Source organism: Chlamydotis macqueenii, chromosome 1 (genome assembly GCF_036417535.1).
Source record: "Chlamydotis macqueenii isolate bChlMac1 chromosome 1, bChlMac1.mat, whole genome shotgun sequence".
In the NCBI taxonomy this organism is placed as follows: Eukaryota; Metazoa; Chordata; class Aves; order Otidiformes; family Otididae; genus Chlamydotis; species Chlamydotis macqueenii.
Window position 1 is genome coordinate 157,697,783 of NC_141556.1, and position 19,139 is coordinate 157,716,921.

General features: G+C 40.6%; 1 protein-coding gene across 1 annotated transcript in view; it reads right to left on the bottom strand.

Moving 5' to 3' along the window:
• Positions 1-19,139, bottom strand: part of ITGBL1 (integrin subunit beta like 1) — a 136,309-nt gene extending 117,170 nt beyond the window's left edge. The window contains exons 1-2 of the mRNA XM_086741301.1: positions 19,045-19,139; positions 17,571-17,782 (exon numbers count right to left, since the gene is read on the bottom strand). Coding sequence (XP_086597427.1) covers positions 17,571-17,782; positions 19,045-19,139 — 307 coding nt within the window. The remainder of the gene's footprint in view (positions 1-17,570; positions 17,783-19,044) is intronic.

The window sequence follows — 19,139 nt, forward strand, 5'->3', positions numbered from 1 at the left end:
ATCTTGAGCACCTCTTCATATTTACTGAGCAATGAAATATCACGCCAAAATTAAAGGGTGTTTCTGAAAATAGTTTGAATGTGAATCAGAGGATATTTCAGCAGATCCAATGGAGTAATTACAGGGTAGGAAGAACAAATAGACTGTAATAGATAAGTGAGACAGGCAATCATAGACAAACTGTTTACTTCCCTGCTGATGGATGAATAGAGCAAAGGGTCACCTAGGTGGGGTTTTCATTTAATTTTTTGCTGGTAGATTTATTCTTGATGTCAGTCTTAACAGATAAGACCAAATTGAGCATTTGGTAGCAATATACTAGATATTTTTAACACCAAACAGCTCTGTGGAAGACTTTAACCACCATTTTTTATGGAAGGATGGTAAACCTTATGTCCCGTTTATAGATGGGAGGATGAGACATGGGAAGTTTGAGTTAACATGTCCCATAGTCATACCAAACCAGGGCAACAGACCTTCCAGTTCTTAACCCAGTGTTTAAGCAGTGTGAAAGCAGCTGGCTCTGTAAGGCTGTAATCAAATGCTAGAAAAAAAATTTTGGCTGAAGGTCCCAGAAATTATGAGTCTTGGATTCATTAAGCCTTCACTGACTATTGCAACTTCAAAATTGCTTAATTGCAGGACTAAGCAAGTCTATCCCTCTGCTTTCTATGATGTATTGTGTGCGATCTTCCGCTTGTCTTCCAACACGAAGTGCCCAACAGTTCATCACATGCTCCATGGAGAAACCCAGGAACAATCAACCCAACTGGTTAGCATATATTCAACAGAAAAAGCCAAGTCTTCCAGAGGCTTGAGAGGTCGGAGAAACATGAGAAACAGCAAGTAACCTGGGCCAGATGGACTGATTGTGTGCTAACAAGGCAGGCAAAACTAGCCTAATTAACAGCCCTTCCTTAAAAGACAATTCAAGACAAAATTTTTCTTTTCTGCTTCTATGTTTATCTCAAGGCTTGTTTTTTCCCTTCTGATTTAAACTACAGAGCTTTAAGAAACAACTGTCAGGATAAAAGTATTAGACTTTTAATAAAGAAAATGGCAAAATAAATTGGTTTAGTTTCATAACCTTTCTCATCTACTGTCAAAAATTATTTTAAACTGTTTCTAATTTTTGTCAAATGAGTCAGATGAATTAAGTGCTATTTCAGAGAAGTTCATCTGTACTTCTTTTTGATATTTTTTTATCCTGTCACAGAGGCATGTTTTGACTTCATGTCTGTGATAACCCCGAGCAACTGATCTCACTCCAAAGCTGGCCCTCGTTCAGCAGGAGGCTGGGCCAGCTGACCTCCACAAGTGCCTTCCAACCTAAATCATTCTCTGAAGCTATTCTAATAGACTGGCTACGAACCAGTCTGTTCCTTCTATTTTCACAACTTAACTAGTGCTGCTGAAAAAGATGGTAAAAAGCAAGAGCTCTGAGACTGGACAAGCCTTACTTTGTGATAGCAAGATACATTATCATATGTTTACAGTAAGAGCTATATAGAAAAAGGGACGCACTACAGAAAGAGTTTTTAACTGATGTATTCATTTTTTTCTTGTCAAAATTTCTGCTTGACCTTGAGAACTAGCACTTTTCACAAAACTGAAGAAAAAAAAAACCTGATTGATTCGAACATGTGATGGATTCCTAGTGGGGAGTACAGGTGGACATGTACAGCTGAATTTCAGTAAGAATCACTGAAATTCCACTTTTGATCACGAAGATAAGTCTGTCTGTAGTGCAGAGTGTACAACATAATCAAAATTATGACACAAAGACAGCTACTGTCAATAGCAGTGGTAAGAAGGTCCTGAAAATGCTGTCTCAGCACAGCTGATACTAATATCCCTGAAGTTTAATTTTGCTAACCTTGTCATTTCTGCTGCTTGAAAACAAAAGCCTATGTAGCCTCTGCTACTAGTACCTAAATCTCTTTTGCAAGTTCTGATTTCACTACTACCACCACAAACTGCAGGCAAAGTAACTGAAGTTTCGCATGCAGATGAAGTAATGAAGCAAAACGACTGTTGTTTCTAATAGTTACAAACAGCAGTATCTGTCCCTATTTACCTCTTCCTCATTTCATCCTCTAGGATGAAATCCTCTCTTTCATCCTCTGATTTAATCCTCCTACTCATCCTTCAGGAGGCCAGAAGGATGGGACTGTGGCCAGCAGGTTGAGGGAGGTGATTCTCCCCCTCTACTCTGCCCTGGTGAGACCCCACCTGGAGTACTGGGTCCAGCTCTGGAGCCCCTAACATAAGAAAGACATGGACCAGTTCAAGAAGGTCCAGAGGAGGGCCACAAAGATGATAAAAGGGCTGGAGCACCTCTCCTATGAGAACAGGCTGAGAGAGTTGAGGTTATTCAGCCTGGAGAAGAGGAGGCTTCAGGGAGACCTTATAGCGGTCTTCCAGTACCTAAAGGGAACCTACAGGAAAGATGGGGAGAAACTCTTCAGCAGAGCCTGTTGTGATAGGACGAGGGGTAATGGTTTTAAAGTAGAGGGAGGTAGATTCAGACTGGACATAAGGAAAGAAAAATTTTACAAGGAGGGTGGTGGAACAGTGGACCAGGTTGCCCAGAGAGGTGGTAGGTGCCCCATCCCTGGAAACATTCAAGGCCAGGTTGGACAGGGCTCTGAGCAACCTGATCTAGTTAGAGATGTCCCCACTTCTTGCAGAGGAGTTGGACCAGATGACCTTTAAAGGTCCCTTCCAACCCTAAATATTCCATGATTCTATGATTCTGTGATCCTCTAGGATGAACAGTTGCCTCTAGGCATCCTCTATAATATTTGTTCCAATTTGTTCCAATAACAATGTTTTTACTCATTCACCAACTGCACTATTGTTTATGAGATTCTGAAGACCATGTCTCATTACTCAAGGAACCAAAAATTATGTCTTGAAAGTTCACAGCAATACTAGCCCAAAACATTTAAAGAGAGAAGCCTACAAGGCTGTTCATTAGACTGCACAGCTCTGTTTGACTTTTCATTCCCCAGGATTTGTAAATCAGAGAGTGTTTCTTAGGTTCTTTGCAAAATAGCAAAAGTTATAAAATTTCCCAGGCATGCTAAAACACAGGTGGAAATATATTTATGAGAAAACACAGAAATTGAGAGTTGGACTGAGATAAATGGTATGTAATACACTATCTTCAGAGAGCCTTCTGTAGCACATCCTACCATTAGGTGTTTGGAACACAGCAGAAAAGATTAACTGAAATCTGAATTCAGCATTAGGACAACATCTTGCAAATGAAAAAAAAAAAAAGTGGTTTTAAAATGTATTTATAGACCAAGTAACTCCTGACATAACTAATCTTGTTGTATTACCTCTGGAACTGTTTGAAAGCCAGGTATATCAAAGTGCACCCTTGGCCAATGTACATGCTATACCAACAGAAAAACTGCATGCAAGAACAGTGGAACAGATCATCCTTAAAAGCAAAATGGAATCTTTGTTTTTAAGGTTTACATCTAAAATGGACAAAAAATTCAATCTGACTTTGAATTGTCTCTATAGAAACCAGAAGCATGATTCTTAGTGTTTAGATGGTGATGCTCTGCTCACCAAGTCACTCCACTGCATTTGGACTGCATCTGTTTTAGTTTTCAAACTTAGAAGTTTGAAAAGTTATGAAGCAAATATGATTTGAATGGCTTATTTTACATGTTGCAGTATGTTGAGTGGGGAAAGAAATAATATTTTAATTTAAACTGCATTTCTAAGTACATTTATTATCACAAAGAGTGCGAAAGAAGTGTTTTTATTATTAAAATGCTACCCTGGAAGAAGCCATTACTGGGGGGAAAGCAATTAAGACATTGAACTACATTTATTTCCCAGCTTATTTCATTTTAATGCCAAAACATATCTTGTAATGCCAATACAATATGTTTCAGCACAGCAGTCAAACAAATAATATTTTTTGGCTCTCTCCCACATTTTTTCCAGAAATATATCTTGCCTATCCAAGTGTCTGAAATAGAATTTTCTTGCCTAGCTGTTTGCCTGGAAAGGTGTTAGTATTTCCCTATCGATTTTTGGCACCTGCCAGTTTAGTCTCCCTTTTCCATACCACAAGCTCAATGTCTTCAGGCATTTGTCTCCTTCATTTGCAGGCTGAATGAAACCACTGGGTTAGGAATTTTGTGAATGTTACCAGCACAAAACGAAATCACTGTTTAAAACTATGGCTGCTGTAACAGACCTACATTTTCCTGTTCCGAGGAACACTTTGTACTGCAAGTAGTCTCATACATTCCAGCTGCTGCTTGTATACGAAGTCTTCGCGTTTGTTTCCAACCTTCAAGCCTTTTCTTCTTCTCACTTTCACCACATTAAATTTCCGATGTGCATTTTGATTCTTTTTCAGCCAAGCAATAAGCCACGGCAGAGTGGAACTCTTGGCTTCTGATGCTTGCCAGAAGGTGTTGGGAGGTATGCAGCCAACGTAATGCTCAGTCTGATCCATTTTTGAAAACGGATTTAAAAATTCAAACTGACAGTTCAGAACACAAACAAAAGCTCAAGGTTTTGACATTGCTATGACAAAAAAAAAAAAAACTATGCTTAAGGAAAGTAAGTACTTATTACAAAGGTGTCAAGTATATGACCAAATGAAATGTTAGCTTTTAGGTAGCAAAGAGACTTTGTGTATAGTGACATTAAAGTAGGGACAGAATTAGCAAAACTATCCATCATCAGCAATACTATATGACTCACTGAAAGACATTTAAAACCACTTCTGTGACTCATATGCAGAGGAAAGACAGAGCAAAAGAGGAAGAATAGTGTATGGTGGGAATGCCCATTATGCCAAGAAACAATGCACTCTTCAACACTGGCCTCCATCACTACACCTGTGAGGTGACAATGCTGTCACATAGTACTGATGCGGTAATATCACCCTCTAGAAGTACTGTCTTCTGAGGCTAGCCTAACAAAAAATTTTAAGTACCACAAAGTTACTTGATTTTATAGAATACTCACTCGAGAAATGCATGTATTTCCCTTACAGAGGCTTCTGAAATCATTGCTTCTCAGCAGCAACAAATAACAAATGACACAATATCAGCAAGACCAAAACATAGCTCCATGAAGGGCCCGCCTAAAGGGATGTGGGAGACACTGGGCCAAAGGAAAAGTTAAGCGTTGATGTTTTTATATTTCTTGGATGCAGGAGAAAAGAAGACTGAGGAAGCTGCCTATAGGGGTGGAACTCCCCATTTGCTTCCTACAAATGTGCACGAGAAGTGTGATAAAGACCACCTGCCTAGGCAACGTAAGAAGAGCAATAGAAAGAGAGAAGGACAAAGAAACATTCATACAGACCTGTGGTCGATGCTGCAAATAGCACTACCCTGTGTATACCTGGGTGCTTTCAAGGCAAAGGAAGGAATAGTAAGGGCAACTCCCCAGTTCTCTCTGCTATGAAAGAAATCAGGTTGATAGAAGTGTTGCGCCCCCACAATGGCAACATCTTTTGACTTGCCATCAATCTGGATATCAACACAGGGTTCAGTTCATTGGTGTCCAAGAATAATGAGCCTTCTGGAGAGTATAATATTGCATTGAGATGATATAGGGAATGCATATCTTCATAGCAGCACTTAAAAAGCAAGCCTATGTCTGTAAGTTTATGAGCAATGTAATGCTACTTGCTACCCTTTTTTCATTATCTGACAAGACATTTTTACATATTTACTTCTAGTGAAAAATGCAGAACAGATGTGGTTCCTTTTTAAGCAGGAATTATGTTATTTGCTGTTTAAGGAAGCCAACAAATATGAGGAGCTTCTAGAACATAATTTTTGTCATTATTTGCATTATCCTACATCAAACTGCAGGGCAACCATTCCATTTCGCTTGCTGTTTTGTACACTTTGCTGGTTATCCATAGGGCCAGTAGTTTACTAAGAAACCATTTGTTTAAACAAAGAAAATTAAAAATATAAATGTTTCTGTTTAATGCTTCCACTGCTTCCTTTCCATCAAATCGCAAGGATTTGATAAAAAATATTTTCCATGACTATGAGCTTGTTACAGAAGTCAACCCACTACTGATCTCTAGAAGGTATTAATTTATGCCTCTTTGTTGAAAATATGCTTAAACTTTAAACAAACAAGCTTGCTCTCAGATCATTCTTGATTAAAGACTTGGTAGTGGTTATTTAGAAATGTGGTCATTTAGAAACTTTAGAAACTCATGAAATATTACAAATACTGCAAAAGATTAAAGTTCTTAGTCTTAATAGATTAAAATCTATGGTTATGCATCCCTTTCAATAAATTATTATATTTAGAAACAGTAGCATGACATGATTGCGCTATCCCAGATCCTCCTCACTAAGGCAGAACACCGGGCCAGAGAATTGGTTTCGCAGCAGCATCAAAGAAAATCAGCCTCAAAGAGACCTCTGGAAGAGATCATCTGGTCCACCTCTGTGCCTGGAGGCACAAACAAATGTGTGCTGATCCTTCCTGACAGATAGTTGTCCAACCTGTGCTTGAACCCTCCAGTGACACAGATTCCACAGTCTCCCTAAGACAAGCTCTTTTTACTATGCTCAAGAAATTCCGTCTCTTGGGCATAATAAAAGTAATGCACAGATAATTCAAGAAAAGTAATGCACAGATAATTGCAAGTAACTAAAATAAACTGTCAAATTTCAGTGTGCTGTGGCCCCCTACTCCAGGAAAGGGATGTGGGTGAAGCAGGGAGAAATGACAACACGGCAGTGTACACCTGATTTGAGCCTATTTTAAGGATTCTGTGGTTTAGAATCACATCCTACCAGGAGTCTCTACAACTCAGCAACGTTTGCATTAATAAAGCATGAGCTAAGAGACAGTATTTAATTTCACATAACTGTGGTTAACTTCTACAAGGTCAGTGAATACCCAAGGCAGTTCAGCTCCCCTTTAAGGCATGCCTCCTCTAAGAAATTACTGTCCTGGAACCAAGTGTGGGAGCTGAGGTCATTGGTTGGAGAAAGAGCCACCAGGAACTGTAAAGAGAGCCAAAGAGGGCCTAACTTCCACCCAGGCCTTCACAGAAACTATTCTTTGATGAGCCAGAGGAATGGATTAGGAAACCTGTAAAGAGCAGTGCCAAGGAATTGGGCCAGATAGAGGCCACCCAAAAAGCAGGAAAGACTGAGAGCAGGGACCAGAGTCAGGAAGAACAATCTGGCAATTGGAGAGAAGCAATATATTCAGAGGGGGGCTGGCAGCCACTGCTCATACATAAAAAGATGGAGGAAAAGATGGAGTTTCAGGTTTCACCTGAAACCCTGAAAGACATTGAACTGGAAGGCCACATGATGGACCAGAAGAACTACGTGCTTGTTTTGAAAGAGCTTGATAAATGATGCCCCAGACAGAGTAAGATTATTTTTAAAATCTCTAACTATGAGCTCCTTTGATAGGCACCCATGAAATAAAATGAAGTCTGTGGTCACTGCATTATTTAGATATTGTCTACAAGATACTATCCTGTAAGCAGTTCATTCAAAAAATTCTCCACTGATATGCCTCTTTGAAACCATCTACAGCGAAATCATGCTATATTTTCTGGATAATCTCTGTAAATAAAATCTGTTTTAACCTGCATGTAAGTGTAGCAGACATACATTTAAGCAGTTAACCTTTGCATTTAAAATGGAATTTTCTTATTTACAAAATAAAATCCCACAGAACTCATATGCAAAATCATCAAGATGGTGAGAGGAGAGGGGATAGACACGTACCCTGCTCATCCAATTACAAAATCTTAATCTTATTGTGACTTTCCAAATCAGCGGACCATTTAATAAAACTTGGGATAGTTCTGTCAGTGTAACTGATTCCTTAATTAATACAGCACGGTCTAACTCTTTGAAAGATTGGTTTTCGTTTATCAGAATGTTTTCACACAAAAGTCTCATTTCTGCTAAGTCTAACTCTGTCGGTCTGGAGAAAAATTATTTTGGTAAATGTCCTGTCAAACTACAGCTGAGTAACACGTAAGTCTTTAAAGCAGTACAATACACAGGACAAAACCAGAAAATCATGTAAAAATGTCATCAAGCTTAAAAGCATTCTAAACTTTGAAGATTTCATTATTGTTAATATTATTTTACCATTGCCATTTGCAGGTAAATGACAGGTTCTCTATGATGCTGTTGTGACTTTTGTCTGCTATTAACTGGAAATTCTGGTCAAACAAGGGAAGGAAGTGCTGTGAGACCAATTCTCTGTTGGCATAACTGATTGATTTCATTAGATTTATGTCAGCAGAAAACATAGGCTTCTCTCTAGATTAAAAAAAAAAAAAACCACACCTTTTACTTTGATCAAAACATTTTTTTTTTAACCTGAAGAGTAGAGATGAGGGACAAGATCCACTTCTAAATCTAACAAAGTATATGATTGGGGTTCAGTAATTTTGCCAATCTCATCTCCAATCAGTTTTTTGTTGTATTTGTGCATCTCATACACAAAGCTAGTAGGAAGTTAAGTGTTATAAATCTTGAAAAGAGCTTGCACAGTTATTTTTTACTGTGACGCACAATTTTATGCTACAGTGAAACCTCTCTGTTTAGAAGAAGCTATATACAAAGGAAAGCAGTTTAAACCCAATGCAAATGATATGGTCTAGCATTTCTCCTCTATGCTTCAATTATTTAATGAGTCTTGAGGGCAAAAAAAGCAGTAGAAAAATTATTAGTCCCTCTCACTGTAGGATGTAAGATGCCCTAAAGCCCTGTGAATGAGAAAGCGATATGTTCAGGAAAGAGAAGAAGAGTTCACTGTATCCAAGGTTGGTGAAGGAACAGGTTTGTTCTGGGAAGTTCTCAGATGGATTTTCAGTAACAGAAGCAGGAAAGACAAAGCTTCAAGAGCTCTCCAGGGCACGCCAGCCTTAGGTTAAGCTGCAGTGGCTGAATCAGCCAGGCTTAACAAGCTAAATGAGAGCTGGGCCAGCTAAAACTGGCTTTTTTTTGAACTTTTCATTTTTTAAAAATGAAAGTTGGGCTTTCTGCCTTAAATAAAAGATTTCCATAAACAGACTGTAGGCAAACCTGTATAAATGGAGAGTAGTTGTGTTCAATTGCAATTGCTCCTCCATTCTCAATTCCCATCTAGAGAAGCTGCCCTTTCTGGAGGTGATGGGCAATTTTCTTTCAGAGATAGTTGGCACTTAGATCTCTTCCTAAGCAAAAACTGGGAGTTGTGCTTCATTACACTTGCTGTGTTTGTGATAAGGATTATTTGTGGCTTGAAACAGAAGCGAGAATGAAACTGAGTTCTTTCAGAAGATGCTCATTCGAAGTACCAGTCCTACAGCACTACTCTAATGAAATGCTTCAAGACCATTTTCTGATTTTAAATAAATTTCTTACTGGTTATCTGCTTACCACAGAATTTACCTGACTATAAAGGCATCAGACAAAAAGCAAAGCAAATTTCTAATACTGACTTCTATGATTCTGTGAGAGAAGGTCTCAGTCATATCACTACAAGTCAGACTACAGTTGTACAATTAATTAATTCCTGCTATTCTTTCCAGTTTAAAAATTGCTTGAGAAAGAACCCAGTTAGTGCAGATTGTTAGGGAAAAAGTGCTATATGTTCTGGGATTCCACGAGTGGTTTTTCACATGTGAAGCATATACTTATTAAAAGGCACAATTCTGCAAAAGCGTTCAGGAGAACCACACTGCAACATGTTCTTATATGGCTTTGTGCTGTGGCATCACCGCTGTTCAGCATGACTTGGACCTTCTTCAGGTATGCTTATGAGATTAAATCGGTTGTCCTTCTCCATTTCAGTTCTTCCCTGTTCCTGAAGTGAGAGGTCAGAACTCTCCAGTAGTCCTTCAAAATATGACATACATGCAAAGCAAGATGCACATACAAAACAAGAAAAATAGATTAAAAGATCTATTTTTGCATTCAGTAGCCTCTAACTGTGGATCCTGAAGTGTAACATCCCAAATATTTAAAAGAACTGATACCACCTGGTTTAAAAGACTGAACTAGAGCTGCTGGAAGCAGAAGACCAGAAAAGACATAACGGAGGAAGGTGGACTGTGGCAGACTGTTTGAGGCACGGGAGGATTCTCCCACAGCCCGCTCGCACCTCGCCCTATCCTCAGCATCACCCCCAGGAACACTGAGACCAGGTACTCCAGAAACAACATTTGCTGCCATGTGCTGCTGCCAAGGCAATAGCATTTGGCTGCAACGTTTTCCAAATCACAAAGTTGTTATTACTCAGTTCACTCCTGCCTGTGTCCGAGTTGGAATTCCCAGTCACTTTCCCCATAAAAAGCCCCAGATATGCCTCCAAAGATTTTGACTGACACTTTTCAAGCCACTGGCCATAAAAAGCCCTGGATTATATCACCACTACTACTCAGGTGGACAGGCAGAAGGGCAAAGCGGGTCTTAGAAGCATTAGGAATGTAATTGCTCTTTTAAGAAAGGCAACAGGTGCAGCTACAAACAAACTCTCTTGAAGCTTTATTCCTCTTCATATGAGACTCTGATCATGTAATGGCTTGAGTTGCTGTTCCAGCCCACTCCCTATGTACCTACTCACAAAGCCCTATCCACAAATAAGGACTCCCTCCCTTACTAGGAAAGGAAGCTTTTACATAGCCTTTTAAAATATTATTTAAAAGAAGAACATGTTTTCATTATGTACTCACACTTGGAACAGAGGAGTGGAGGAAAGCACATCAGTAGGTCTGGATATGTGTCTTTTCCATCTAGAATTACTGCTATGAACAGGACTTGCAAGTGGTTTGGGCCAAAACAATCCCCTCTTTTTGGGGAAAAGTAAAAAAAAACCTCAAAGAACTTAAAGACAAAAACTCAAAAAACTCCAGAAAATTTCAGCTCCTTCACCTTTCCCTTGTTCTTCAAGGTCCTTCCAGCTCTGAAGGAAGTTTGACTCCAGCAATACAACTGCAGTGCACCACAAAGTAATGTGGCCTCCTTCCACCGTATGCTCCAGTTAAAATATTGGTAAGTTCCAGTACCACATATATACTTTGGGGTCTTTCTCTGCATGTAAGCCAAACACCAGTCCTTTTTAGGTACAAATTGCCCTTTTTTCCTGGGAGAGCACTAGGTGGTATTCTTTTCTCTTAAAAAAAAAGTTCATGGAAACTTTTAAAATCAGTGACATGTTCCTTGTCCATACAAACTAACTGGGAACACCAACACTGACAGGTCTACAGACTGGTGGCAGAAGTGATGGAAGGTTGGAAGCCCCTTATAGGACCAGCTATCAACAATAAAACTTTAAATAAGCCTAGAAAATCTTACCAAGCCAGTCGGTTTGTCTGATGAAGGCTGCCATAAGAATACTTTCTGAAACTCATCTACTGATGAAGCAGGTAAGATCATTAACACACTCTTCTGTAACATTAAGTAGACCATCTGTTTTCTATCATCCATATCTTTTCCATCTTAATGGTAATGAAACATAAGCATTCATAAAAGGTTTCAGTCTGTGAAAGCAGTTTTGCCATAAAGGGCCTGTTTTCAAATAAATAAAAAAAAGACTTCAGTTCATTATCAGCCCATGAACAGCACAAAAATGCAAAACCACTTCTGAACATGTCACGCTCCAATTTCAGATGAGAGGAAGGCCCCCTTGCATTCCAGCTGACCTCAGACGAGTCTGGGAGGCTAGGGGTGGCTAGACCAACCTCTCACACACCAGAGTGTGGTTTTGCTCGTATTTTTGGGAACAGAATTAAGACTCAAAATTGAGTCAAGCACCAGGTAGCTTTATTTACCCCAGAACAAGATCGCAAAAGAGAGAAAGAAAGGAAAGAGGGAAAAGAGTTTCAGTTGCAATAGCTACCACCACGGAGCTGCGGTGTCCTGACAGTCCAGTTCACTCGGTGGGGGAACAATCCATCCGATGCTGATTCCGATGTTGGTTGCATAGATGTTGGTTCCCTTGATGTTTTTTCCCTTTTATGCTTGTTCTCCTTTTTATGTTGGTTGTTTTTGTCCTTTCATTGTTCGTTTCATTGCATATTCATTGTATTCCAAGAGCTGGTCTGCCTAGCCGCACCCGTTACCTGTCCGTCTCTGGGCCCCTCTGTTTTTCTGGCCTCGGGTCTGGGCGCATGCTTTGGGGTAGGGCTACATTTCTCAGAATCAGCTCTGCATTCAGGTTCGCAGGACAACAGGAGTTGGCTTGCAAGATAACAGGAATTGGCTTGCAAGATAACAGGAAGACTCTAGTCCTATGATTTAACTGAAGTTCCATTGTTTGTGTGGTGGTTTGATGTTTCCACAATGCTGAGACAAATATTCGACACAATCTTTTACAGAACATTCATTTACATTACAAGTCAAAACTTCCACAAAGGTTTGCTTTCTCCCTGCAACAGATAAGCTTGTCACTCTTGTCTAAAGAAGGGCAAAAGGTGAAGGAGATGCTGCTCCCGTCCCTGCTTTGCTGTTGGTGATGGCCAGAGGGGCTGCATTCCAGCTCTGCCAGCTGCTGGAAAAAGCCTCTCCTTCCACATGCTCAGTGTACTCACTGTTAGTTTTTAAACTAGTACATATTTTCCGTGAGTCATATCTGCAGATGAGTGCTTTAGTTTTGAAAGGGCTAGGCGTTTAGCCACAAATTGTTTAATAAGGTACTTTAAAAACACCTCCTTTCTAGTATTTTCCCTCACAGTGTCTCTTTGAGCTGCCTCCCTGTGCCTCATTCGCCACTGCTACGAAAGCTGCATTTGGACCTACAGCAATTGCAGATGTATCAAAGACTGCTTGAGTTTACCTAGATCAGGTACCAACAGCATAAAGGTGAGAATAATACAGCTGTAGCTTGTGCTTGGTAAGCCTGCGTTGGACCCGAGGCACTTAGCAAGGCAAGGAGCCCGTAATGAGGTCTATACTGTCACAATTTCACTCCTACTAGAATCTAGGGGACCTGTTTTGAAATGAATATGTATACTATCATCACACCTACAAGTCCCTGCTCCAGGAGGAAATGTCACTTAAGCCAAGTTCTGAAATCCAGACTAAAGTAAACCAGGCCAGAGAAGAACTGCAACCTCCATTTACCATCAGCAGCCTCCTGCCCTATTTTTAACTTAGTCTTTTTAGGAGGCTGTGTCTTCAGTGACCACATGTGCCACAGCTGAACCTTCGCAAATGTGGCCTCTGACAGACAAGAGGCCTGTTCTCAAAACCCAGGGCTCTGAATTTCACTTTGGATCAAATGGCAATCAATGCAGGTCACAGACTGGCTTTTCTTCACACTTACAGCAAGAATGCTGCTCAATGGAAAATCAGAGTGACACACCTCCCTTCAATACCAATACAAATACAAAGGTACAGTTGTTAGAGCATTTGCAACTCAACTAAGACAGCTCTGCCTAAAAACAGTATTCAGTTTTCATGCAAAGAGCAGTCCTTAGCTCAAAATGTTCTCCAAATTCCATCCTCAATTTCCTAACTCTCTCCAACTGATATACAGGGCCATACATCCAATAAACTCACATGGATGCATAACTACTTATTACACGAATACTTTAATTCTCATTTATCTTGTATTTCTACATCCACTCCTTGTCAATTTAATATTTCACTCTGCATAGTTTAAAGGCTTATAGAGTGGAAAATAATGGCACTGATATCTTCCTGTCCTTCACATAACTATAATAACACTTCTGGCTGTGAAAACCTACAACTAACAGTGCCATTACATTGTTGAACTAGTCTTAAAATAGATACAGCACTTACAGCAACTACAGCTTCCGAGAAAAAAAAACAGAAAAATCTTTCACTAGTCTGAAAAAGGCAATGAAAATTCCCCAGCAACTGCTTATGGCAGTGGTAAATCATGCAGTGCCTCTATTATTCAGCAGGTGTAAAAGGTATTTTAGCTGGGATGAAAATTTGTTTATAAAGCCTTAATAACTATGGAAACAAACCCAAAAATAATGAATACAATTGAGAGCAAAGAGGACCCTTCTTCTTATTTCGCTCTCTCTGATGTCACCAAGTCGTATCTGCTCCTTGATCTCACCAGCTATGAGCAGTGCCATCACACTCATGTCCCAGCTGGCAATTTCCCTGCTTCGTTCTCTAGGAACATCTAGAGTGTTCTCACTCTGGCTGGTCATGGAAGTCTATGCTTAGTTTACTTTTTCTGTCTTCATTAATCACAGACACAATAAAAATGATTAACTAAAAAAAAATTCACTAGAAATTATTTTCCTTTGTACTGCAAAACCACAGAAAAAACAGGTATCAAGCAGCAATGTGACAGGAATTAGTGCCACATTCCACTTTCCTTCGCACACAACACAGGCTCCACTTACACTAAGAAAGCCTGAGGCAATATGAAACTGTCTGAGGTCAGAACTGCCATTTGCAAATAAACAGCAACAAATATATTGTCTGCCCTAAACGAAGCATAAATCCTTTTATCCTCTTAGCGCATCTCCTTGAAGACAAGTACCAAATGACAAAATAAAAATGTCACCAACACTGCAAAGAGAATGACCGTATTGGGACTCTCCTCTCCTCTACCCTCTGAGATACAGCAGGCAGACAAAAAGGCCATGGAGGAGGACAGGAGCGTCAGTGACTCAGACCACAGCACTTCCTTTCTCTCTTCTTTGTTTCTGACTCCATGAGAGGACACCTATTGCTTTATAAATCTCAGTGAGATAAAAGGAAAAAAAAAATGATCCAAACTCCCTCCAAAGCACATGGCAACATCATGGCAGTAAAATACAGCAGAGAAGTCTCAAGGGTGAGTAAAAGGACAGAGATGTGTATTTGCTCTTCTTCATTACTCGTGGCATAATCTCTTTTTCATTGCTTATACAAGGTGGTAAGAAAAAGCAAATCATAAACAGACAGACATCTTTTCTATCTTCTGGCCTTCCCTCTTCAGAAGATGGGTGGTCCAACAACTAGTCCAGAAGGTGAGTCTGACCCAGAAATTGCCTTGAAGATAATGAGTTGCATATTGAGCAACTAAGTGTTTTGTTTAGCCTGGGACAGGAGAGGGAAGTGGAGGTGTGTCTGAACCGACTGGCAGGGAAACACAGTTATCTTTGGCACAAGTGACTCAAACATCTCTGCCAGTCAAACTCCGAATATGAACATCACTGGAGGTTAGACATCAGTCACTTGAAAAAGGCATCACTCTGGCAGCTCAAGAAGCAGCTTGTTTGAAACAGCATTCATCTCAAAAACCATGGCTCTCTAGAGGAACAGTCAATTAGTGGCTGCAAGTTCTGCATGTGGAACTACTCGGCTGTTATTGTTGTACTCATCAGGAGAGACCCACAATGGAATAGGACAGCAAATATCAACTTTAAAATCTGAATTAAAATTAAAGATATTCTGGCTATTCTCCTAAATGAAACACAATTTCTCCATTGAGTCAAAAAATGCAAAGAAAGGAAACCATGTCATACATGGGAAGTCACCTTGGTGGTGTAACATTAAGAAACATCAGAAGATGTGGTTTACTGACAGGTCGGGTGGAAAGGGATGTTATTCACGCAACACAAGGACCAGTTTTCTGCCAGTTATACTAGATCTGATCATCTTTTTTATTCTCCCCTCCTCCCATATACACACAACTTAAAGTTAAGTGACTAAAAATGTGGAGGGGGAAAAGAAGAGGTGAGGGAGCACAGTCTGAAAGGAGGAGTTTCGCCACCCGGACCCAGAGCCCCTGGTTCCAGCCCCAAAGGAGTTACACAGGACCACTGTCCTGCAGCGGTGGGCAGCCCTGGGCTCCAACAAAGTCAGCTGGACTTTCAGCACCGTTGTCATAAAAACAAATGAAACAAGCAAAAACCCTAGGCCCTTCACAGCTGTTTCCCTCCCCATGACTTTGTACTGAATTTCTTCTATTTTTTTTTTCCAGAAGAGTGAATTTAAGTTATTTGACATCTCAGTGGTAACGCAGCTTCAATACTCCAGCTACAAAAGGTGACAACTACAAAACACTGTTTTTAAAAAATGCTTAATCACTTAACATCCACATCTTTGAACTGCATGAAGTGCTACACAAAACCTAAATATTGTTAGAAATCTCTTGGGTTTGTTTATCCTGTCAGCACCTCTTTCCACCAAAGCACTGACAAAACTTGTAGCCAGTGCTTGTGACATTAACTGGAACATAACAGTGGAGTTTATAGCAGAATATTAAAATTGAAGGAACTTTCAGTTTCACTTTATACGATTTCCCCAGCAACAACAGCAAGCATGTGGGAATCACACCACCAATCAGAAAATTCACATTTGGGACAGCAAAGCACTGAAATGATCGGCAGACCCCCGATATTTCTCATGCACACTGGACTTAACACTGCTGACTTCAGAGTCTATAAATCAGTTTCTCCACTAAAGTCACAGGTGCCAAATACAAATATTTTTCTCATAATACCATCCTTGATCTTTTCATGTTATTATTGGACTTCTTATTCTTAGCTAAATTGTTGCTAAAATAAGTTGCTTTTTTTTTTTCCTACAAAATTTGCCAAACCCACTGCTGGAATGCATTTGTATTATCCTCTTACTAGGAGAATTCCTGTAACATTCCCATTGACCTAATTGCAGTTTTTGGCCTGAAAAGATGACACGTTTGTGTGAATCTGGTAAAGCTGTTGAAGTAGGGATACTAGAAATGAAGTACCCTTGTGGTCTCTTTCATCAGGCTCCAGGCTGAATCCCCTTAGGAATGTGATGGCATTTCTTCTCCCTGCTTTTTTTCTAAAATCCTATTCTAAGCTGCTTAAAAAAAAAAAAAGAAAGGTCCAAAATCTGACTGAAATAGCCCGGAAACTTAAGTAAAGACAGCTGGAAAGATGAAAGAGTGATAATGTTTAGATGCAAACCAAGCTACATGTTCCAACAACTGGCAGGGACTAAATTCTGCCCCAGAAATGTATGTTATTTCATCTGTCATTAAAGAATACAGTGTCAGTGGGGAAACCTTCGAAACCACAATACAATTACATTGTTTTAAGTCTCTATTTGGAAAGCACTATCATCACTTAAAGAAAAACAGATTTTTCATATTTGTACACTCTCAGTGTGATACCTGTTACAGCAAATCTTTCTCATGGCAAGAGAAGAAAAAAAAATAATTACAGGACAAGGCTGATTGTTCAGTGATAGTTTAAATTCTCGGTAGGTGCCATATGCCATCATTAGGGAAGCAGTTCAAATGCAGCAATATTATATGAAAAACACAAGCAATATCGTGGCCTATATTAGATTCAAAACATGGTTTGCAGAGCCTCCAACCCAAAGCAACTCCTGCTTTTGCCCCTGCCACAGATGAAGCTCGCTCTGGGCAAAGTCCCGTTTTATGGCAGAGACAGTGCCTTTGACTTGTATCCTTTAATCTGGTGAAATCCTTGGATGTGCCCACTATCCCGTTCAGGGACCCGTACATAACTGTGTCTCTACTGTATCAGTGTGCTGTGTTCCCAACGTATTTCCGGTTATAATATATACTCTTAATTTGCTAAGCTCCTGTCACCATAGTGGCTTCCTTACCTGCGCAGATCTTCCCATCATAAACCTCGCACACCCAGTCGTGGCACTCGCAGAGCGGACCGTAGTATTTGCCAGACTCAGTCACTTGGCAGATGCAGACTCCGCACTCACATCTGCCTCTGTCACTGCACAGCTTCCCCCCCGGGATGCGGCACCTGAGCTCCGATTCAGTCCGGGAGAGCCGGCATGAGGAAGGACTACCCAAACCGCTCCTGTGGAGGAGAGCAAACAGAATAAACTGTGGTCAAAGCCAAGGGCTGCGGCTCAGAGCCTATCAGAGCTTGGCTCATGGACAATCACCCTCCTGCCATGGCTTCAGCCAATCCTCAGAATATTGTTTTTAACACTACCACTTTAGTTATGATTGAAACCATTACTTGCCTCAAATCACCTAATTTTCTTCTCTTTCATCAAAAACCTAATTGCTACCTGCAAGAACTCTTATATTGTATTTTACTTACCTTGTTAACTGCATTAGGCTCATCTTTGTTTTCATTATGCATACCTGGTATATATGCATATACATGTATAGTTTGATCATTTATCATTAAACATTTTGATCTGAATTATTCCAAAACCTTTAGAAAAGACATATACAACCAAACATCTAGGTAGCATAACAGGAATACACGATACCAAAAAGTAAACCTATGGTTGATTCTAATAAAATACATTTGCCAAAGTAATCCTTCCAGTTGTCAGATATATGGGATCCATGCTTTCATCGGAAAAGGAAACCAAAGTAATCACTGCTTTCCATGAAATAGTGTGGTTTGTGGCTGTGGTTTTAGTAAAGGTGGCAGAATCCGCATGCTAGAGCTGAAGATTTGCAGCTCTAGCTGCAAAGATTGGCACTTTCAGGACATACACAGGAAAAATCACGCTACCTCATCAGGAGATAGATTGTAGGAAAACAGAACAAAGGACTGGCCAAGCCAAAAATAGGTGTTCACAGGGCTAGGGAATAATGAGGACTCAGATGACTAGCACTTCTCAAACACCAGATTTTGCAAGCTCTGGAGCGGAGGAGCTGCAGGCTGTCAGAGCAGGCAGGTGCTGGCCCTCATGGAGGGGAAGAGCGAAGGGCAGCGTGCCTCAATGTGCCGCCAAGGAGCAGGAACATGCCGATGGCGTTTCATGGCTAGGCTCCGGTTCCACTCAGGCAGCAGAATTTAGAGGTTTGGGTGTAAAGTCATCCCTATCCAACTCTTCCCCCTTCACTGCTTTTAAGTTCTGCATCTCAGGCATGAAATACATCATTGCAACAAACCCCGCAGCGTAGACGACACCTATTTATGCTCCCAGTGACCCAGAGCACTTCTCTCAGTGTCACTTTTAAGCAGGCAGAAGAAGAACTCACTAATCCCTCAACAGCTCCCTCCAACTGCTCCCTCCACAACCCCATCCTCCACACTCCTGACACCTCATCAATCAGTCACAAACACCCCCGGGGAGCCTTCAGAGCTACACTTACCGCAGGGCTGGGGGCCCGGCTGGTGATGCGGGGTGACCCACCGGCAGCGAGGTGACCAGCAGCAGCACCAGCCCCAGGAGCCCCTGGGCATACAT